The sequence below is a fragment of the Mastigoproctus giganteus genome, chromosome 4 (assembly GCF_048544385.1).
Source record: "Mastigoproctus giganteus isolate SK-2022 chromosome 4, ASM4854438v1, whole genome shotgun sequence".
NCBI classification, from domain to species: Eukaryota; Metazoa; Arthropoda; class Arachnida; order Uropygi; family Thelyphonidae; genus Mastigoproctus; species Mastigoproctus giganteus.
Window position 1 is genome coordinate 105,426,364 of NC_143578.1, and position 21,168 is coordinate 105,447,531.

The 21,168-nt window shown below is 34.5% G+C and overlaps 1 protein-coding gene across 9 annotated transcripts in view; it reads right to left on the minus strand.

Moving 5' to 3' along the window:
• Positions 1-2,196: 2,196 nt before the first annotated feature.
• LOC150086964 (tropomyosin) overlaps positions 2,197-21,168 on the minus strand; it is a 207,041-nt gene continuing 188,069 nt past the window's right edge. For 6 of the 9 annotated variants that reach the window (XM_090372857.1, XM_090372855.1, XM_090372854.1 and 3 more), the window contains exons 8-9: positions 15,298-15,367; positions 2,197-2,283 (exon numbers count right to left, since the gene is read on the minus strand). In XM_090372857.1, coding sequence (XP_090228983.1) covers positions 2,201-2,283; positions 15,298-15,367 — 153 coding nt within the window. In that variant the 3' untranslated portion in view covers positions 2,197-2,200. Of the gene's footprint in view, positions 2,284-10,477; positions 10,601-15,297; positions 15,368-21,168 lie in introns of all 9 variants that reach the window. The other 3 variants (XM_090372858.1, XM_090372852.1, XM_090372851.1) reach the window with 1 other exon arrangement.

A 21,168-nucleotide genomic window follows, 5' to 3' on the forward strand; every position in this document is an offset into this window, starting at 1 on the left:
TACGATATTAATCTGCTCCAGAGGCACCATCATATCGTGAAAATATTGTAATGTGAACCCGATAACACTGTTTTTTAGTTACTCGTTCCAAGGCCTCGGAAGTTGAAATTTTCGCTATATAACTAAGCTATTTCTCTCTCTAAAAGATCATTTTTATAATGCACATTTCTGGAGGTCATGACCATAAAACAAAAACACTTAGCAGTTTCTGATTTATTGGGCTCTTCTATTAGTGCAATTAGTTATAAACGGGTAGTAAAATTGATGTTATTGCATTTGTGAAAATATCGATAGCTGGAATTGTGTGGGTTTTTACGTTATTATGGTGAAATGTGTTTCTCCTTCACTGCAATCTTCAATCATATAAAAAACAAAATAAATTTTCAGGATCTTTTCTTCATTCCCTTTTTTTTTTAAGCTTTGTAAACTAATCCTGTTAATTGCAATCTCACTTGCACATATCGTTAGTTACAATTTGTGTGCCGTTAAAAATTCTTATGAATGCTATCGTGAAATTTAAAAAAAAAAAAAAAGAGAGAAGAGATCATCTTGGAAACAAATGCCTCTTGAAGCACTTCTGAAGAAGACAACTCCTTGCACAACAAACCGAGTGCCGACCCAACAGCAAGTGATCGAGTGTGCATTTAGGCGATGATGATAAAGAATAAATTCCCGCTTTACAAGCGTGCACTAGGGACGAATTAACTCGTAAAGTTGGGAACTACCAGTATATTTATTTATATTTTTAATTTCTAATTTTGTATCATTGTTTATTTTAATGAACGTTTAAAGTCAGTCGAGGCATTATTTTGTTATGTTTAATCCTGACACCTGAGGACTTTTTTAATGTAAAGCAGGTTTGAACAAGCTAATTATAGAACGCTTGCTTATTGTACAAATGGTCAATTCTGGTCCCTTGCCAAAACTATTGACTGCAACTTTTGTTCCTCTGTATGCCAATTTGCTGGAATCCTACTGTTATTCAAACTCGTGTATTGATCCTGGTAAACTACCTCACATCATTCTCAGTACACTCCACTCAAATGTCTCCTGTGGTCTTCCACTGTCTGTGTGGGTAGCACAGTGGTATCATCACCATCCTCCCCACACTGGGTGGAAAATGTCCGGGTTCAAATCCTGTCGATGATGAGAGGAACTTTAATATGCTTTTTTCACTCTGTGGCTGACAGTCAGTCTCAGGCATAGAGAGCAAGGTCTCCCCCCCCCCCCCAGATTTTCTGGATGAAAAAAAAAAAAAAAAAATTTCTGGGGGATTTTTCATCCAGCAAAACAGGCAAGTTGACCAGAGAACACAAGCACAATTTAGAGACATAATACATATATGGATATATGTAAGAAATGACAGGGTGACCCTAATGTAATAATTTAGTCTGTGGTCTTCCAACAAAAGGATGTCAGAAGAATTTTGAACAATCTTAATGTCAAGAATGCTCAAGGTCCTGATGGTATTTCTTCCTTTCCTCTTAACACCTGTGCTGCCTATATACAAAATAAATTATATCACATGCAACTGTGATTTATTTGTATATAAAATAAACATCAGAATCTACACAACCACTTTATTGGGCGGATACAGAAGATACAACAATAATTGAAGGTAGACAAATCACAATACATCAATTTCCCTTCAGAAAATATCTGAAAAGGAAAAAATACACAACCCTTTACAGTCTTAGTAGCTGTGTTGTGTACACACACCACAGTTTAAACTGATCTAGGTATACTGTAAAACAGTAAAACTCCCACTGGTAAAAATGACACTTTTGTAGAGCAGTGTGCACATCCCAGCTGTCCCAGGCACCAAAGACTCCCATGCCCCAATGAGCACCTTCACACCAATGTAGAAAAAAAAAAAAAAAAAAAAAGCTATGCAGGTCTCAAAAGGTACAGATATTTAAATATGGCTCTAGTATGTTGCACAAAATTTTCCCATCACTGGTTTAAGTATGCTGACATTTGGCATCTTGAAGATGGATGATTATGACCACAACTGTATGTTTAGAGAAAACTAAACTTTGACAATGCTAAAGTTAGTGCGAAGAGGAAACGTGGTACTACAAGGTCAGTCACATGATGGGAAGCATGATCTAAAACAATTTTATACACTGGTTCTCGTAGATTTTGCCAAAATAAATGGAATTTATGTATAGATACAAAGACAGATAAGCAAGAAGGCTCCTTAATATCCTGTAAGCTCTGCAAAAGTCTGGTCCAATTCGTCTGAGATAGCCTTGTATTTCTCCTTTTCCTGGACCAACTCGTCTGTAATAGAAAATAGGAAGTCAATCAAATGAAAAACGGTGTTCAAACATTTTATGACTTAGTAATTAGTTACCTTCATAAATATTTTTTAGAGGAGAAAAAAAAAATCTGCTATCATAATATTATGTAGACAAGGAGTACTTATTATTCTGAATTAAATAAAATAAATCTGTAGCCACTGTAAATCTGCTGCTGGATGGCAGCTTCAACGAGTATGTTGAAGGAATGGACCATAACTGCCACACTGGTCCAGTGTGAGGGTGTCAGATCAACTGTTATTAGCAGTCAGGGGCTTGAACCCCAGTCAAAGAGCATATGCTATTGCCTCCCTGCTTCTGACTGTTTGGCTATGGAGGATGCTTTGAATATCAAGTACTATCAAACATGTAATGGAGATGCAAATTGGTACAGCAGTAACCAAATCTTTAAAATGGTAATTTTCATTCAGATAAAATTTTGGCCCAAGTGGTCAGATGGCAACAGTAAATATAAATGAAAGAGAAATGTTCATGCAATATATTTGCAGTAAGATGCAATGATGCCACTGGTGCACAAGTTTGAGTGTGGAAATATGGTTTTTAATAGGTTTTATGCTGTGGTAGAATATATACAAGGTGTTTTGATTTAAAGGCACCAGGATCTATCTTGCTTATTTTTATGTTTAGGTTATTACTTTTTTTATTTTTTTTAATCTGATGTTGAAATTATGTGTAATCATTTCAATTTTATTATTTTTAAATTAAAATTTTTCCCAACAAACTTAAGTTACTGCTTTTGAAAGGTTCCTTACAAAGAAGCTCCAGCATAAAGATAAATGATATAACCATTGCATTAGTTACTGAACTAACTTTCTATCCATGCTTAAGTGCATCTGGCAAAAGAAGGTCAGAACTATGCCCCCATGATAGCCAGAACAGACTGGGACTGAAAAAGAGAACACTACAATGCAGTCTTCCTCCCAGTGATATGTTATGGCACAGGTACTTGGTACCAAAGATCTGTAATTCTAACAGAAGTAAACTGGATTCAATCCAGCATGCTGTACTGTTAGTACTCCTGCTTTACAAGTCCTGGCAGGCATTCTGCCATTGAATCTTGAAATGATTAGGTATGGTATGACTGTACCATGCCTAATCAAAGGCTGTACCTTCATAAAAAAGGCATCCTTTCTTTATTCAAGGATATATAATCCTTGACATCAGTCTTGATACTAACAGATATATCAATCAAGAAAGAAAGCAAGCATATCACTAAGGAACTGCACAGAATATGGCAGGTACACTGGGAAGAAAGTACCAAGGTGCAATAACTAGGTGATTTTTACCAGACATAAAAATGACTAGTCCAAAGGCTCCACCATGGTTTTTCCCCCAAGTGTTTATGCAACATTCTTCCTTACAGGGCGTGGATCCTTCAAGCATAAACTGACCCCTCTTGGAATTACTGATGAACGTATCAGTAACTGAAGTGAAACGTGGGAGCATGTCATGTATCACTGCCTGGACTATGAGGATCACAAGTGTCATCTAATTTCTAAAATCCATGACCTGCCAGTTGGTCAAGAGCACTACTCACTGACTGAATATAAATGAGAGTCAGAGCTGCTGGGCCTCAACTTAAGTGCTCCTGTCTAAAAGTCAAATTTGACCACCAGATCTGACACTACCTGATTTGACTGTAAACAACTAAATAGTGTAGGATGCTGCTACAGTATGGGATGATCCCAGAGTAGATCTCCTAGATGGTGCCTCAGTGCACCAACAATGCTGGTGTGGGATGAATTCAGCTGCCAGAGCAACCCTGACTAAAGAAAGGGCTTCACAATTCTAAAGGTATGAATTACTGATGCTGTCACAGTGTGGGATAACTGCCTTGACTCTTGGCCACCAAACTGACTGCTTTTGTCTCAGCGGCAGTAAGATCTAGAGGAACCCTCTATAAGTAAAGGACTAATCAAAGCCATCTATCTCAGGTTACTGTGTATAAACTCCAACTGACTAGTGCAAATAGCAAGTACCACTGGTTATCTGGAGATCAGCTGCTTGCAACACTGGGGTGAATCTTATAGTAGCCTTTAGTGCTATGCTGGCATGTCCCCATTCTCCTGTATACATCTATGATGATAGGGAGCTAGCTGTATATTCTGCAACCCATGGCCAGGAGTTCCACTCCCCTGTTAGCCATGCATCTCCATGACTATGATGTTAGTTTTCTGTGTCTGGAATGCTACAGGTGTCTTCCATCTTGATGTGGTATCTTAGCACCCATGTGGTGCCTCATGGATATATAACCCATGAACTTTACTCCCTTTCCCCCTGGGGGAAGATGGCTCCCCTAGTACTCCCATTTTTCTCTGTGGGTGGATGTTTCCACCTCCTGCCTGGCCCTTCACTATTCTAGGGATCCCTTTCCCTGTAACTTTTCCTCTCCCTAGGTGGACAAATAAACCCCCTCTTTTAATACCCTTCCCCCGAACAGGATTGGCATCCAGTTTCGGGGGCCACCAACTGTCACCCCCCCATTCCACTTGTGGGGGTTTATATAAACCCCCACAAGTGGATCTAGCCCACCATCATGGCCTCCACAGATCTCTAAGCTAAGTGGCTGGATGAATAACACAACCGTTCATTAACTCACACTATCTGGCCTCTACACATCACAGAGTTTGGGGGAAACACCACCGCTGCTAGTCAAATTACATTATGCAAACATTTTATTCCAGATACTCAAATTCCACATCAGTAATGTCTGAGTGGCACCATGTTTCTGATATTCCAACTATAATGCACTTGTTGATCTCCACAGTAATTCAAATTCATCAAATCTGTTTACTATACTCCTGGCAAGGATGACGACCACTGTGGGACTTGTAATCTCCCTCATCTAGCTTTTCAGGCTGCTGTATGTCCCAACAGAAGCAGTGCAAGAATCACAACTCTGCTTTCAGCTGCTCTTAACCTATTAGACTGTATATTGCCCTAAGCTAGCAGTTTTCTGACCTATGCTGCCTTGGTTGCACCATCAAATATTTTTGTGCCTCTTCCATTTAAGTGTATACCATCCCTGTAAAAAAGAGTAATTCTGACACAAATTGCCCCATACAGTCAGCAGTTCTACACAGCTAAAGGCATATGAAGAGCAAGTAGCACATACAATGTCTTTTTTTTTTTAAATAAAACTGGTTTATGTTTGTTTCAGAGGTATGGGAAATAACTTCCTTAGTTTTTTCCCAAAGCAATTGATTGATTAGGAAAAATTTAAAGATATCCCTACTATATAAAGTAATTTTAAAAATTTCTTTATATAGTAGGGATATTTAGTACAATTTAACATCAAATTCTAAAATTTGAGCAAGAAGGTCCAGATGACAAACAGCCTAAACCTAAAAATAAGTAAGATAAGTCCCAGTTCCTTTTAATTGAAACATCTTGTTTACTATGAAGTGAGGCCTTACTCAGCGAAGTCTTTTAACCTAATAATCCAAAACTTGTGAATAATACTCTTTATTAATAGTTTTACCTGGTGAAACAAATTCACTTACTATCAAAAGTGATCAACATCACATTGGCTGTTGATTTTTGAAAGCCAATTTGTATTTGAGTACGTCTCTTTGTTGATTATATTTGAAACATCACAGCTATCTTATGACAGAATTAAGCATGGATCTTCATCAACAACTTGATGGCTTTGAGTCTGAGTAGCTTTTGTGTTCAATCAGTGTTGAATGAACCTAGCACAGACCTTTCAGAATTGCATGAATTATTTCTCCATTAATGTGAAGGTGTCCTCCCATCATTCAGTAATAAGACAATTGTGGACTTTTTCAACTGTTTCTGGAGTTTAAAGTGCAGCTGGACATCCAGATCCTCACAGCCATCCTGAAAGCAAACCAGTGAAAAACATAAGGGTGATACACACCATCATTGCCACACGCTTCTTTTACTGATTTGTTGGTTTTGGTTTTCAATATTTGCTCTACCCTTCACACAATGACAACACCTTGACCAACATAACTCTGACATATTGCACACAGATGCCTTACTAATATGTAAGTGACCTTGTAGAGGGAAACAGTTACTTAGGTCAATTGCTGAGGCAAGCTGCATCATGGTCCTACATGCCTTGATGTGTGCAGTGGACTGTCCTGGAACTTAATTGCCAAAATTGATAAAAGAGCTTAAGCATCAAAAGTTATACTAAAGAGAAACTTTAATTTACCTTTAGTCCATAAAAGCGAAAGGGCATAGGTCTCATTATTGTGTTATTAGTAAATATACAATTTTTATTCGGTAAACAGAGCCTAGATTATATTTCAAGCTTATTCTCAGTGAACTATAACCATATTCAAGCAGAAATTTTTCATGCTGCCTCTTTATAAGGGAAGCGAAGTGTCTTATAACAGTTTCTGTTCGTATGATTAAAAAATTCAATATGCATTCTGTATTACAGACAGGTTACAAATTTAGCATCTAAGGATTATGAGTGGTCCAAATTGATAAATTTGAATGGATTCTTCAAGTTTCTGACATCAACATGATCAAATTTTTTTATACCTCCACATTACATTTTTTTTTTTATATTGACAGCATTCATTTCTCAGTCAGCCTGGTTAGTAAAAATTCAGTTTATTTCTGGTCACAAAATCAAAGGAGTGTTAGTGCTTTCTATTTTACAAAAAGCATCACAGAACAGAATACAGACTACTGTCAAAAGGAACATGTATCATCAGTGACTCAGAAATCATTTACAAGACTGAAAACAATGATTTGAAGGTATAGAAGATATTAAAAGAAGTGTGACAAAGGAATTAGTGACAGCCATTTCATAAAAGCATTTTTCATTCTAACTTCTGGTTTTCTGGTTAACTCAACCAAAGAAATTTAGCTGTCAAAGCTAGTATTTCAACATTCATAATTAAGAACTGCTTTCTGTATAAAAAAAATTGTCTTAAAATATTTTATATTAAAGATAACATTAACAATGAAGAGAGCTGTAAATTAAAAATCAGCTTTCAGTTTAATTAAAGAAAATTGCTATATAAAAGTAGTAATTTTACACAGCATTTTGATTAATGATTTATAGATGCCAAACCACTTTTGGAGAAAGTAAGAGAGATCTGTTTGTTTTCAAATATGGCACTAAAAGATATTGTGGCAACAATAATAATAATGTAAGCACCTCACACTTGCAAAAGTTACAATTTTCAGGATTACTGAGATATTTTCACTGATGGTTACAGTAGGTTTTGGAAATAAGAACCCATTTCCCGGAAAGAAAACAAGATTACATGCTGCTACATCCAACTTTGCAAAAACTGTATTAGTATTAAATGAAAAAGACAATACAAAAGTTTCTCAGTTGATGACCTGAACATATTAACCCATCAGTTGGCAAATAGAGGGGAGTGGACAAAATAATGATAGTAGTAGTAGTTTTTGTAATGGCCATTGTATGATATGTTTATGAACATGCAGTGATGATTTTTATATATTTTTTAAATTTCTTGCCCATAATACTGTGAAGGAAAGACAAATGCTTATTCTTGTTTAGGGTGATATAAAAAGGTACATGAAGAAAATGACTAACCTGGCCTGAATTCCAAAGATATCAAATTGTTGGTGAATGTTTAGCAGGGGGCATCAGTGACTAAACCTGTTGATTTGTTTAATGTATCCAGAGTAACTGTATCGAAGGTGATGTCTGTATTCACCAAGAATGGAAAAACAAATTCTTATAGAACGAATTGTGGTAGAAAATTGAAGCTGACTGAAAGCGACTGCTGGACACCAAAAAGGATTGTAATCCAAAAACACAGAATACTGCCTTAAAAATAACTGCAGAACTTAATGTGAGTCACAGCAAAACAGTTTGGCAAGAACTCCATAAATCTGAAGTTTATGGGAGAGCTGCTTATTGCCCAGCCACTTGTTACTGATGGCAATGCTAGACAGAGGGTGCAGGGGAGTTCAGAGCATAAAAAAATGGACACTTGATGATTGGAAACATCATATTTTCAGACAAATCTTCATATTAGGTTTCAGCCCAAATACAGCCACAAAAAATGCATGGCCCATTGTGAACCACATAATTCAATACATATGCAGTCATAATGAAATTTCTTCTTGGCTTCAGCTGTCTTAAGAATAAATGTAAATTTATATTTATTGTACATTGAAACAGTGAAGGTACCTAAAAAACCCAAATAAAAAAAAGTTCCAATCAGCACCACTGATTTTTGTAAGAATATGAACATTCATTAAATTTCAAGAAATGGTACAGGATAACAGAGCATACACAATGCAGTATGCTATCCTTTTCAAATATTCTTTCAAAACAGGAACTAACATCAAGACAATTTCAATAGTACATATTTGTCTTGAGGGTTTCAAAATATGTAACAATTGTAAATCTCTTTAATATTCATTAAAACAATACTAGGACACATTATTTGATGCAAGGTAAGCATTCCTTTAATATTTAACAAAAAAAATATTACTGTTATGTTAATGTTATATGTTAAAACATATTACACGGATGAATGATGCATGCATCATTTTTTTTTTTTTTTAATTTGATATTAAATATTAAAAATTCTGCAACTATGTGTAGAACTTTTCTATACAAGTTAATCAGGAATATACTTTTGTAAGTAAAATAAACAACATGCATAACTATAAAGATGCATTAATCATAAACATACTATAAAAAATAATAATAAATATAAAAAGCAGTTTTAAGAGTGCATGGATCAATTGCTTGGATTCATGCAAACAGACCAACTTTAGTATAATGAACCTTATAAAGTTTTAAGTCTGACATGTTCTGAGAACAGTATATGAATATCTGCACACACACACACACACACACACAAAAATAAATGAAAAATGCTATGCTATTAAATAACAAATTGTATTAAACATTGATTACTGATATATATATATTTTTATAATTTTAGCTGTTTGGGAAGTGGGGAGCACCTAGGTTTTCCCAAATTTTATATAGCTGGGGCCATTTTCATTACCTTTTTTTTTTTTTTTTTTTTTTTTCACAGTCAAAAATTATAAATGCTAAAAGAAGCAAAATCATTTAATTCTCAAATCTGATTTGTTCACAAACGCCACACAGTAAAATATGGATCATGCATACATTTTCTAAGCCCCCCCCAACCCAAACTGGTACTGCACCACACTTGGAGTGGTCCAGTACCTGGTGAAGTTTTAAGTGAAGAGGCTTACTGTCTTCCGTTTTTTATTATTTTTTTAACCATTAATAAAACTGATTATAATGTGATATAGGTCATTTTAACTTTTAGATGAATTATTTTTGGTAAATTATATCTTAAGTCCAAATTAATTTTTGACAGAGCAATTTACTGGCAGAAATCTAGTAAGATGGTTAAGATTGCTTAAGTTACATGAGTTCGCATGAACCTCAAAATTATATGTCAAGTAACTTTAAACATTAAGATAACTGTAGATAATATAATTTTCATGTACTGCTTATGCAGTCTCTCATGATAAGGGTATATAACATAGTTTTAATGGTTTATCAATATTATTCTCTCAGATCATGCATGAAGACATTAAATGTTTTTGCGTCTATGCAACTGTGTTGTTACATTCCTCTTTAGTTGGTTATTTTTACAGAAGAAAGAAAAATAAACATAAATATGCTAACAGTGCAGATTTAAAAAATTCTTCTGTAAATTATAAAGTGTACAACACAGTATAATTTAGAAACAATGAATTAGTTAGTATTTTTAATAGAGTTGCTTGTGCAGTCTAGAGTGGTTCATTATAAAAGCTGACTGTGTAAAAATTAGCCATCCTAAGTTTGCTATAACATGCAATCAATTATTGAAGTTCCATATTTTTCATGAGATTTTGATACTTATGGTGGTGTTGTAAACATTTGAGAAGTTTTTTTCCTTCTTCTGGTAAGGGCTCAGAAGTCTGGGATCTAGCAGACACTTTACTCATATGAAGTTAATGGATGATGTCCTCCACAGACCCTACGCTAATTTGGTCTATCTGTATTGAAGTTTATCTATATTAAACAATCAAAAGAAAACTCAAATATTACCGAAATTTGTAGGTCCAACGAGAGAAAAACTGCCACAGGGAATACAACTTTAAAATCATGAAAAATATGGAAATTCCTTAATTACTTGTGTGTTAGAATTCATGCAGCAAACCTTCAAAAATCAGATGGTCACACAAGCAGGCAGGGTGAGTTCACATGAACTGAATATCCTTCAAAGTAGATTCCACCTCTTCTTGAAGAAGGTGGTTCTTTTCTCTTTCAGCAAGCAGATCATCTGAAATACAAAGCATTCATGGATGCACTGCATTACACTGTTTAAATACCAAAAAACAAGCAGCCACTAAATCCACACAATGGGAAACAAATCAGTTATAAAACCAACATTTTCATCAAAATAAATTTAAATTAAAAGAAGTATCTTTAGCAGCCTGTGGGAAAAAGAATAATGCTTTTTTTAGTGCTAACTTTGAAAAAGAGACATAACTGATGTGAAAAATAAATAAATGTGAATAATAAATACTTATCACAAAATACAATTTAAATTATCTCGGTAATTAGTCACATATAGATAAGGATAGCCATATTTCTGAAATTGGAGCTAATATTTTCAATACTTATGCACTTATACTTATGAATCAGGAGTCTTCATTAATGATATTTCAAATAACACGAAAGCTATGGTTATGTGAAAATTTCACAGATTCCTATTTATTTCTTGGTAATAAATTTGATTTTAACATAAATGTTTAAAGTGTTGCCAACTCAAATATTTTTTTTGCACATCTGATGGTAGGAATGATATAATTTTGAAAGAAGACTGTAAGATGGTAAATACTTTTGTTTTTGACAATGTTTATAAAGAAGGAAGGCCTGATTTGTAGAGGGCAAACAGAAATTATCTTTAAAACTTATTGATTTCAGACTAGCTTCCTGTTAATATCTCATTACCAACAGTTTATAACTATTGCAAAAAGTTGTTTTCAAGTCAATGATATTTGCCATAACCTCAATAAACAGAAGTCTAATCTAATAGCGCAATGTGTCACAACTGTAGTGGCACTTTGTAGGTTGTAATTTTTTCCCCCATGAATGTGAAATCAGATCTGAATTTCCTCAAACAATGGAACAAATCCATTTTCTGTTTTATTTCATTTATTCTACTTATTTTTAATTTAGAAATTAAGTTATAAAGCCCAACAAGTTTTAAAGTTGTTCAACCTGTATATTAATCCCATTAGCAGGCACATAGGTAAAAAAAAAAAAAAAAAAAACTTTTGCACCTTTCTGCACAAAAACTTATGTCCATCCCACTGAAACCTTGTCTACCTGCTACCTTCCATAGGCTATGTGAAGTTTAAGTTGGTTGTGATAAGGTTCTTTTGTATACAGTAACGGTACACACACAAGTTATAATTAGTAATTATACTTTCATAACTTCTTGCACTGGTTTCATATTTTAAGCGTGATTTTGCTCTAAAGCTAAATCAGGAGGACTAATCGCTGAAACTGAAGCCTTTCTGAAAAATCCATTCACTTTTATTCCCAAACTTTCATTTTAATGGTTAGTTTCCAGAGACTGACAGTTATGTTATGACATCAATTTTACTTTTTGTCTAAATGAACATTTAGACAAAGTGGGCTTGTTTTTCTCATATTTTTACTACTTTATGAACCATGGAAAGTGTTTTTTATTTTAAATCTCATTTTTTGTGGGATGAGAAAGTGATGTTCTCTGTAAAAGCAGCTTTGTCTATTTTGAATAATCGAAAGCAATACCCTATAATAGAGATATAAAGAATTACCTTTAGTACTTCAAACTCAAGAGTAACTACTGTATTTAACACTTTTGCTGCTGGTTTTTCCGACAAAGATTTCGACCCAGGATTGAGTCAATCTGGATTGGAAAGGACAGAAACATTTTTGGGATTTCTTCTCCCTGTGACTGAATTAATCAGCCTCTGGTGAAGGTTGCTTAACAAAAATAAACGGTTTTAACTTCTGTCGAATTGGAAAAAAAAGTTCTAAAAGTAGGGCGATTTTCCTCCAGGTGGATTAAAATCTGAAGCCGCATATTTGCATTCAGTCAGCAGTGAATGCATTAACTCTCAGTTTATTAAAATTATCCCTTCCCCTCACTAGAAGTAGCTGAGTGATATTCTTATCTCTGAGAGATAATCGGGTTACTCCTGAGTTTGAAGTACCACAGAATAAACAAGTAAATGAGCATATCTGTTCTTCGTTATCTAATTTCAGGGGCACAATATGGCTTCTGGCACTTTCACAAAGTTATCCAGTTCATAAATTAATTAAAACAGAAAGTAAGACTTCCAACAGCATTTTGAACTCTGGCTTTCATTTCACCTGTTTACATGTCAATTATCACATTTTTAACAGAGAGAGAGATATAAAAAAAAATAAATAAATAAAAATAAAGATCATATTGTTTCTCAAATGTACTATGAGTTATGGCTGTTGGACCATTCTGGTTGAAAAATGTGAGAAATTCTAAGTGAGGGCCCTATCATTCCCCCACCACCCCCATGCAAATGCTGATGGGTTAATGAAAACTTTTCATATACCCAGAATAATATAATTACTAAAGAACATTACGTGAAAGTGTAAGATATCTTTAAATTAAGAAGACATACTCACATGATAAATTAAATACATCGATGAGCCAAAATACTGAGCTCCGTTAATCAGCATTACTCTTGTTCTTCAGATGGGAAAGGTAGCAGATTTAAGCGAGTTTGACAAAGGCCAAATTGTAATGGCCAGATGACTGGGTCAGAGCATATTAGAAAAGGCATGTCTGGTGGGATGCTCACGGTCAGCCGTGGTTAGTACCTACCAAAAGTGATCCAAGGAGGGGAAAACTGAATCGCTGGCAAGGTGTTGGACGACCACAGCTCATCGATGCTCGATGTGAATAAAGGCTCTCCCAGATGGTACATGGCAAGAGAAGGGCGACTGACGCAACTCGCTGGTAATTGGAATGCTGGTGATGGGAGAAATGTACAACACACAGTACATCGAACCCTGCTGAAGGTGGGGCTGCGTAGCTGCAGGCCCCTCCGACGAATCACGTTTCCTGTTGCACCACGTGGATGGCCAGATACACGTGTGTCGTTTACCTGGGGAAATGATGGTGCCTGGATGGGACAGAAACAAGCTGGTGGCAGTGGTGTCATGCTTTGGGTGATGTTCTGCTGGGATACCCTGGGTCCAGTCATCCATGTGCCAAGCACTCTGATGTCTACCACCTACCTAAACATCATTGTTGACTAGGTACACCCTTTCATGGCAATGATCTTCCCCTCTGGCGGTGCCGTCTTTCAGCAGGATAATGTGCCATGGCACACGGCCCAGATTGTTCGAGACAGGTTTGCAGAACATGAGGAAGACTTCCTAGTGTCCAAATTCCCCAGACATCAATCCCATCGAGCACCTCTGGTTTGTGTTGGAACAGCAACTCCGATCTGTGGCGTCTCAACCACGGACCTTACAGGAGTTAAAGGATCTGCTGGTTACGTGTTGGTACCAGATACCACAAGATGCATTTAGAAATCTTGTAGCGTCCATGCCTCACCAGGCATGAGCTGTTTTTTTACTGCACGTGGAGGACCAACATCATATTAGGTAGGTAGTCATAATGGCTCGTCGGTGTATATTGAATTTACTTGAAAAGGTATAAAGCTTTGTTTGATACTCTCAATTACCAAACATTTTCAGGTTTATGTTTTGATCCCTAATAAATAAACTGAGATACAGTATAAACTCCCGTTATGGTGCTTTCAAAGAGACCAACCCCAGCGAGCACTATAACCAGGAAAGCATTATATGCAGATCACCTATTTTGTCACATTCATTTTATTTTTTAATCAATATTTTGGTAGATAATACTAACCCCCCTCCCCATGTCTAAGAGGCAATGATTTATATTAAAGTTGAAAACCTGCACACTTAATCTACAATGCTTGTCTTTTGGCATCTCCAAAGACAAAAATTTTTTTTTTTTTTTTTTTTTTTTTTTATTAAACTAAACATCTTGGGTATTACTTTATAAACTTGATAAATGCAGTATTAACATAATAATAATGCTGTTCTTAATGAAATTTATTTATGTCATGATAAACACATATTTAAAAGATACTGATTATTGTGTCAGCAAGTAAAGCAGACAACACTGAATTAAAAGAGAAACGTGTGCAAAGGCACTGCCAAATGGAGAGACACTTAATTGTGAAAAGTGGCTTTTTCTACCTTCAAAGCTTAAGAGTTAAATATGAAATAAATCAATACAACTTGTACTGAAATTGATTCCTAGACTTTAGTCTCTATGATTCATATCTGAATTTATTTCTTCTTGGAACCTTAAAATAATGGTGATAGAGTGGGAAAGTATTTTAATTGGAGTGCTGCAGTTAAAAAATGCATAGCACTTAACAAGATTGATCACTGAACCAGAAAAAAAAAAAAAGTGCTAAAAGTGGGACAGAACAACAATAAGCAGGAGTGTTATAATGGGAGTTTACTGTGTGTGTTGTCAACCTATTATAAATATAATGAAATTAATTCTTACAAAGTACTGAAAATATGTGTAATGAAGTTAAATTAGTTTGTGCAAGATATGTAACTTCAACAAGTTCACTTTACTGTTAGACTATGTAGTAGATTGTTTTGCTGAGGTCATGTAGTTAATAGTTTAAGAGTTTTCAAAAGTTAGTACAGTATTTCTCTGAATTTTATAAGAATTAGCTGATCCAAAGAGCCTGAAAAGTGTACATACTGAATTAAAATATTTATGTGAAATAAAAAGCCAGAGCATGATTAAGTAATAATTAATTAATGAATAGGTATTAAAATCACCAGCTAGGGAAGAGCTCCCTAAATTTCAACATACCAAACAAAAACAGCAAAATGTGGATGCAATGCAAATTGATACTAAATCGTAAATATATATAATTATACCTTCTAGTCTGTCCACTTCCTTCTGGAGTTTCTGTACAGATCTCTCAGCAAATTCAGCACGAGCTTCAGCCTATAAAGCAAAGCAGTGCAATAAAGTATTATTTATTTTTACTGGACTTAAATAATGACTAATTCAGTTACAAGACTGTCTATAATTTGTTCGTTCTTATTTCATTTTCTTCTCCACACAGATTGTCTTCAGTCATGAATTGAAAATAACACAACAATCAGTTCTTTGGAATGATTCACTAAAATAACATACTTTAGTTATTACCATGGACAGTAATTTTATGATGGAGAACCACTAGCACGTTTAACTTAACTCATTAACTTTTTATGCTGCACTATATTTCTTTAATTTTAAAAGAATTTTAAAAGGCACTAACAAAAATACACTATGCCTAATCACTTCACTATCTGGCATGCTCAGCCAGTTGTACATATTCAAGTAGTAAAAACATTTTAAATGGGGGGAGGGGAAAGGAAGGAATTCTACAGGGAAACAAATTCAATTTTTTTTTTTTTTATCTTGCATGCTAGTTACTTAGAAAATTTTGAACATGGAAGGGGGAAAAAATAATAAAATATTAAATGTAAGCTCAACGTAAATTTTAAATGACTTCACAACTGCCTTGGTCTTTACTGCATTCCAAGGAATTTTTACCCATTGGCACATCTGAGAAATTGGCCTCTTCATACAACCAGTAGCTGTTAAGTTGTGTTATGGTGTCTTCATCCATTTAGTCCATTCTTGTTTCATGAAAGCATTTAAAAGGCTTTTAATAGAAACATTCAGTGGTTGTAGTTGGCCAGTAAGTCCACCCGGAATTATAGAAAGTGGTGGTTTTAACTTTTCCATCCTTTATGGCCACCAAACTATGGCTGGAAAAAGCGTGGTCACCAGGACACTCTGACCACACTTTTTCAAACCATAGTTTCACTCTCTTCAACTATCCATCCCTTAGGATGAATGCAGACAAAAATTCCATATTACCAATATGGCAAAAGCTCATAATTTGTGTGCTTTCTGGCATTAATTATAAATCTGTAAAATTCCAGGGTGTGTTTCATATATGGCACTTACTGGGCTATCCTTCTTGTCCTCATAGCTAAGCTGAATCACTTTATAACATTAACCTGTTATGGCAACAAAATCATCAAATCCCTTTGCTGCCCTGACTTTCTCCTCAAAAATGATTGTTTTTGTTGACACAGATATACCACAGTTCATCTACTCTATTCCTCAGCTATTCAGTTCTTTCAAGTCCTGCCCATTTTTCTGTCAGTCAATAAAAGTAATGCTTGTTTCTTGATTATCATACTAGTTTATCCTCTTGTTTTCACCATTCCCTGTGGTGGCGGTGGCGGCCCAAAACATCTTTCTGTAGCTCTATTTCCTTGTTGATACCATCATAATAGGATACTAGTAATCAGAAATTTACAGTTAAAAGTTGAATAAGTGTGTGTATGTTGTGGCTACAGCTACACCATAAAAATATTCATTACAGTACCCTAACAGATCCAGCATGTTCCTACCAAAGGTCAAATTTACCTGTAACGTGGATGTTTTTGAACATTTTATCAAGAGTTTCATAAGGTTACTGGTGTATTGGTAAAAACTCAGAATCATCAGCAAGACAAGATATAACATGCTTGTTTATGATAGCTGTAACCATCACCTCATAAGATGAATGGTGATTTTTAGAGAAAGATTTCTGAAAAAAAAAAAAAAAAATGCATCATATGGTATTTATTTATTACCATTGTTTTAAAAAATCTTTTAGTGTATATGTTTTTTTTTTGTTTTTTTTTTGTAGTTGTTGCCATAGTGCACCTCCCAAGGTTTTTGCAGTACTTTGATCCAAGCCCGAGGCGGGATTCGAACCTGCGACCTTTGGGTTGCCAGGCAGGCACTTTACCCACACGGCTAGCCCGGTCGGCTAGTGTATATGTGGAAAATGAGATAAAATTAAACAAAAATCCAGCATTAGCTATTAGAAATTTTTGTATTGTAGGAGCTCAAATCAAAATTCACATTCTTTACTTATGGGTAATTTCGATCAGGGAGAGACTGTGCTCTCAATGAAGACAGAGTGGTATGTACCCGGTACTAAGGTTGGGCTTATGTTCAATTTAGAGAACATCATCCATGGTTCTGCCCAAGTTGCTAATACCTTTTTAAATTGTATAGCATCACCAGAATAGGTGAACATGCATTTCATGCATCCCATAAGTTTTTAAATATACATTTAAAAACTTATGGGCTTCTCCTCAGCTGGCAGGTGATCCCTATTAGCAAGCATATGTTGAACTGTGAATACCATATTCTATGTAAATAGCCAAGCAGTGTACAGAAAGAAAAATTCCATTTAAAAACATAACTGTTTTATATATACTGTTACCCCTGCACAGTATAACACTATAGGATTTCAGCACAATAACTGAAACCAAATTAACCAGCGTTTAAAGTTTTTCTATGATTGAATCAAAAGCATATACAGTAAAACCCCCGCTATTCACGGTCGCTGATTTAATATAAAATGAAACCTAAAAAAATGTGAATTTTAAAGCGCCATGAACATTTTCCACCATAAAAAAAAACATGGGAGTGGCTAAAATTATCTTCCCTGGTCAAAACAGCGCTCAGTGTGTGAGGGGAGAGGGGTGACAAAATCGCGAGCGTGGATGTTTCTCGCTAATCCTTGTTCAGTATGTGTTATGCGCTTGCCATGGGAGGTTTCGTCGTTTGTTTTTAATTTATATGCTTATAAATTGAATTAGATAGTATGAATCAGAGCTGTAATACTCAATATGTTCTACGTTGATAATAATATTAGTAAATTAATAAGAGGAGTTTACCTCAATATAGTACGTGGAACACTTCCGTAAGATACCCTCCAGAAATTAAAACGGAAAAAACGAAAAAATCGACAACTTACCGGTACATTAAAGTAAAATATAAATAATTAAAGTAAAATATAAATAATTAAATACTCAATTTAACACAATTCAAAATCAATTCAAAACAATTAAAATTCAAATTAACGCAAAGCATTGTCAGCTTCAGGAAGGAAAATCGTTTTGAATATTTTCGTTAGATTCTTTTAATTGCGTTAATTTGAATTTTAATTGTTTTGAATTGATTTTGAATTGTGTTAAATTGAGTATTTAATTATTTATATTTTACTTTAATTATTTATATTTTACTTTAATGTACCGGTAAGTTGTCGATTTTTTCGTTTTTTCCGTTTTAATTTCTGGAGGGTATCTTACGGAAGTGTTCCACGTACTATATTGAGGTAAACTCCTCTTATTAATTTACTAAGCTTATAAATTGAATAAATTTATCAATTGATATGTTTACAAAAGTGACAAATCTACCGTTTTGCAGTGTAAAACAGACTTTTTCGAGTGTTAACGGAAGAAAGCGACTTTATTTGGACAAGTTCTTTCTAACCTGTACAAAAATATGGCAACAAATAACAAGGGAAATGTGAAAAGAAAAAGGTGATGGCATTAGCGAATAAAATTGAGTTATTAGATAAAATTTCTAATGGTGAAAATGTCTCCTCAGTAGCAAAACATTATAAAATCAATGAGTCAACGGTACGATCAATCAAGAAATCGGAAGAAAAAAATCGACCGTAGTGTCCGTGAAAATGTGCTAATTGCTTCAAAAACTTGCTCTGTAACTCGTGATGTTAAATTAGAAAAAAATGGAAAAGCTTTAAATCTGTGGATAGAAGACCGAACTCAAAATAAAATTCCGTTAAGTTCACTCATCATTCGTGAAAAGGCAAAACTCCTTTATCAACACTTTAACGAAACTTGATAGCACTGGCGGGATAAGTTTTTTAGCTAGCAAAGGTGCTGGTTTGAAATTTCTAATAAATATTACATTTAATATTAAATTGTTTCTTATTTTCATTTCGATGCCATATGCTTGCATTTCACATAGTCATATTATGAAGGTACATATAATACATACATAGACAAAATTTTAGACTAGTTTTTCTTATATATTTCATACTTTGGAATGTAACCCCTTTATTACTATGGGAGCCATAACTCAGTATTCGCGGTATTTCTCAGGAACTTAACCCCCGCGGGGTTACTGTATATATATATATATTTTTTTTTTATGAAAACTCCAAACACGAGATATATACATATTTTTATTTGATTTCACCTACTCCATTAAAATACTCACCCCTACAATCCTATAATATTGTACTGTACAGGCTAAATGTGATTCATTATTAAAAGTAAATATAGCAGTTAATGTTTTTAACTATTACTTCCATACAATGTTCGGTTCACCTATTTTGGTGGTATTGCACAATTTAAACAGGATTGTGGATAATGGTAATCGTCTCTAGGCTGAAAATAAGCCAAGGCCTTTGCACCCCATATTCAGTGCGAGAGAGAGAGAGCAAGCAAGCAAGCAAGCAGAAACTCTCTTCATGAACAAAATCAAACATAGGCAAAGTGTAGGAATACATTTGTCAATTATACTTGGCAGTCACATGAGCTTGACCACTCAGCTACATTACTTATAACAAACTCTGAAATTAAAAGATAAATCTCTATTAACACAAATCCAACATATATAGGGTGACCTTGAAATCAATGTCAATATTTATTGAGGGAATTGTTCATTAAAATATAAGAAGAAAAGTCCATACTCAGTCTGAAGTAGGAGCAACAGATTTTGAGTTAGAGCAACAAACAAATTAGTGGCATCATTTCTGCTTCTAGCATTTTGCATATAATAGAAAATTTATGAAAAATGAAAAATGCTTTAATTAGAAATGTTTTATTTATATAAAAACCTTTTTATTTCAATTATTACTATATTAAAATATAAATACACCATAGATAGCTCATAAATGAAAAACTACAATTGTAGTGTAAAGGCATCGATTTAATTGTATCTCATATAGTGACTACCTTCACGAGTTACCATGTATTGCACTACCTCGAATAATAGTGAAGACTACTGTTACTTATTATCAGTGGGAACCACCACCCAGATTGATGCCTTTACACTACGATTGTAGTTTTTCATTTACAAGCTATCTATGGTGTATTTAACCCAATATTTTATAGTATATTTTAAGCTCATATCACATTATGCCTTGTGCATTTATATTTTAATATAGTATTATTTTGTAAACATTTTGGCATCTCTCATATTGTGGAATTAACTTCACAACTGGGTTGGCATGATTGCAACACAAGGATACTTGCCCACTGAAAATGAGTAACAATAGTCTTCACTATTTTTGAAGTAGTACAATACATGGTAACTCGTCGTGAGGGTAGTCACAATATGAGATACAATTAAATCAATGCCTTTACACTATGATTGTAGTTTTTCATTTATGAGCTATCTATGGTGTATTTACACCGATATTTTATAGTTTAATTATTACTAAGTATCTGAATAATGTTACTTTATTGTACATGGTTATCAATAAATTCAGAACAATAAATGTTCATTGATTAAAATTTAGCTATGAAATGAAGAGCACTTGAAACTCAAAAACATTGTACAACAGGAGTGAATGAATTTTATTAGTACTGCAATCAAATTGAAGCATGATCAAAATAAACATTACAAAAGATGTTCAAAATGAGTGTGGTGTGACAGGAGGCAGGCTTCAACACAGTGTGAGGAATCCCACATGTGTGAGCAGTGGCAGCTTTGTGGATGTGATTTGACAAGTCATCTCAGCTGTTAACTTCTATGGTATAAACAATTTGTTTCAGGTGGTCCCCACAAATATTCAACAGGTTAAGGTCAGGAGAGCGTGGTAGCCAAGAAATGGGACCACCGTGACCAATCCAGTAATTCTGATAACGATAATT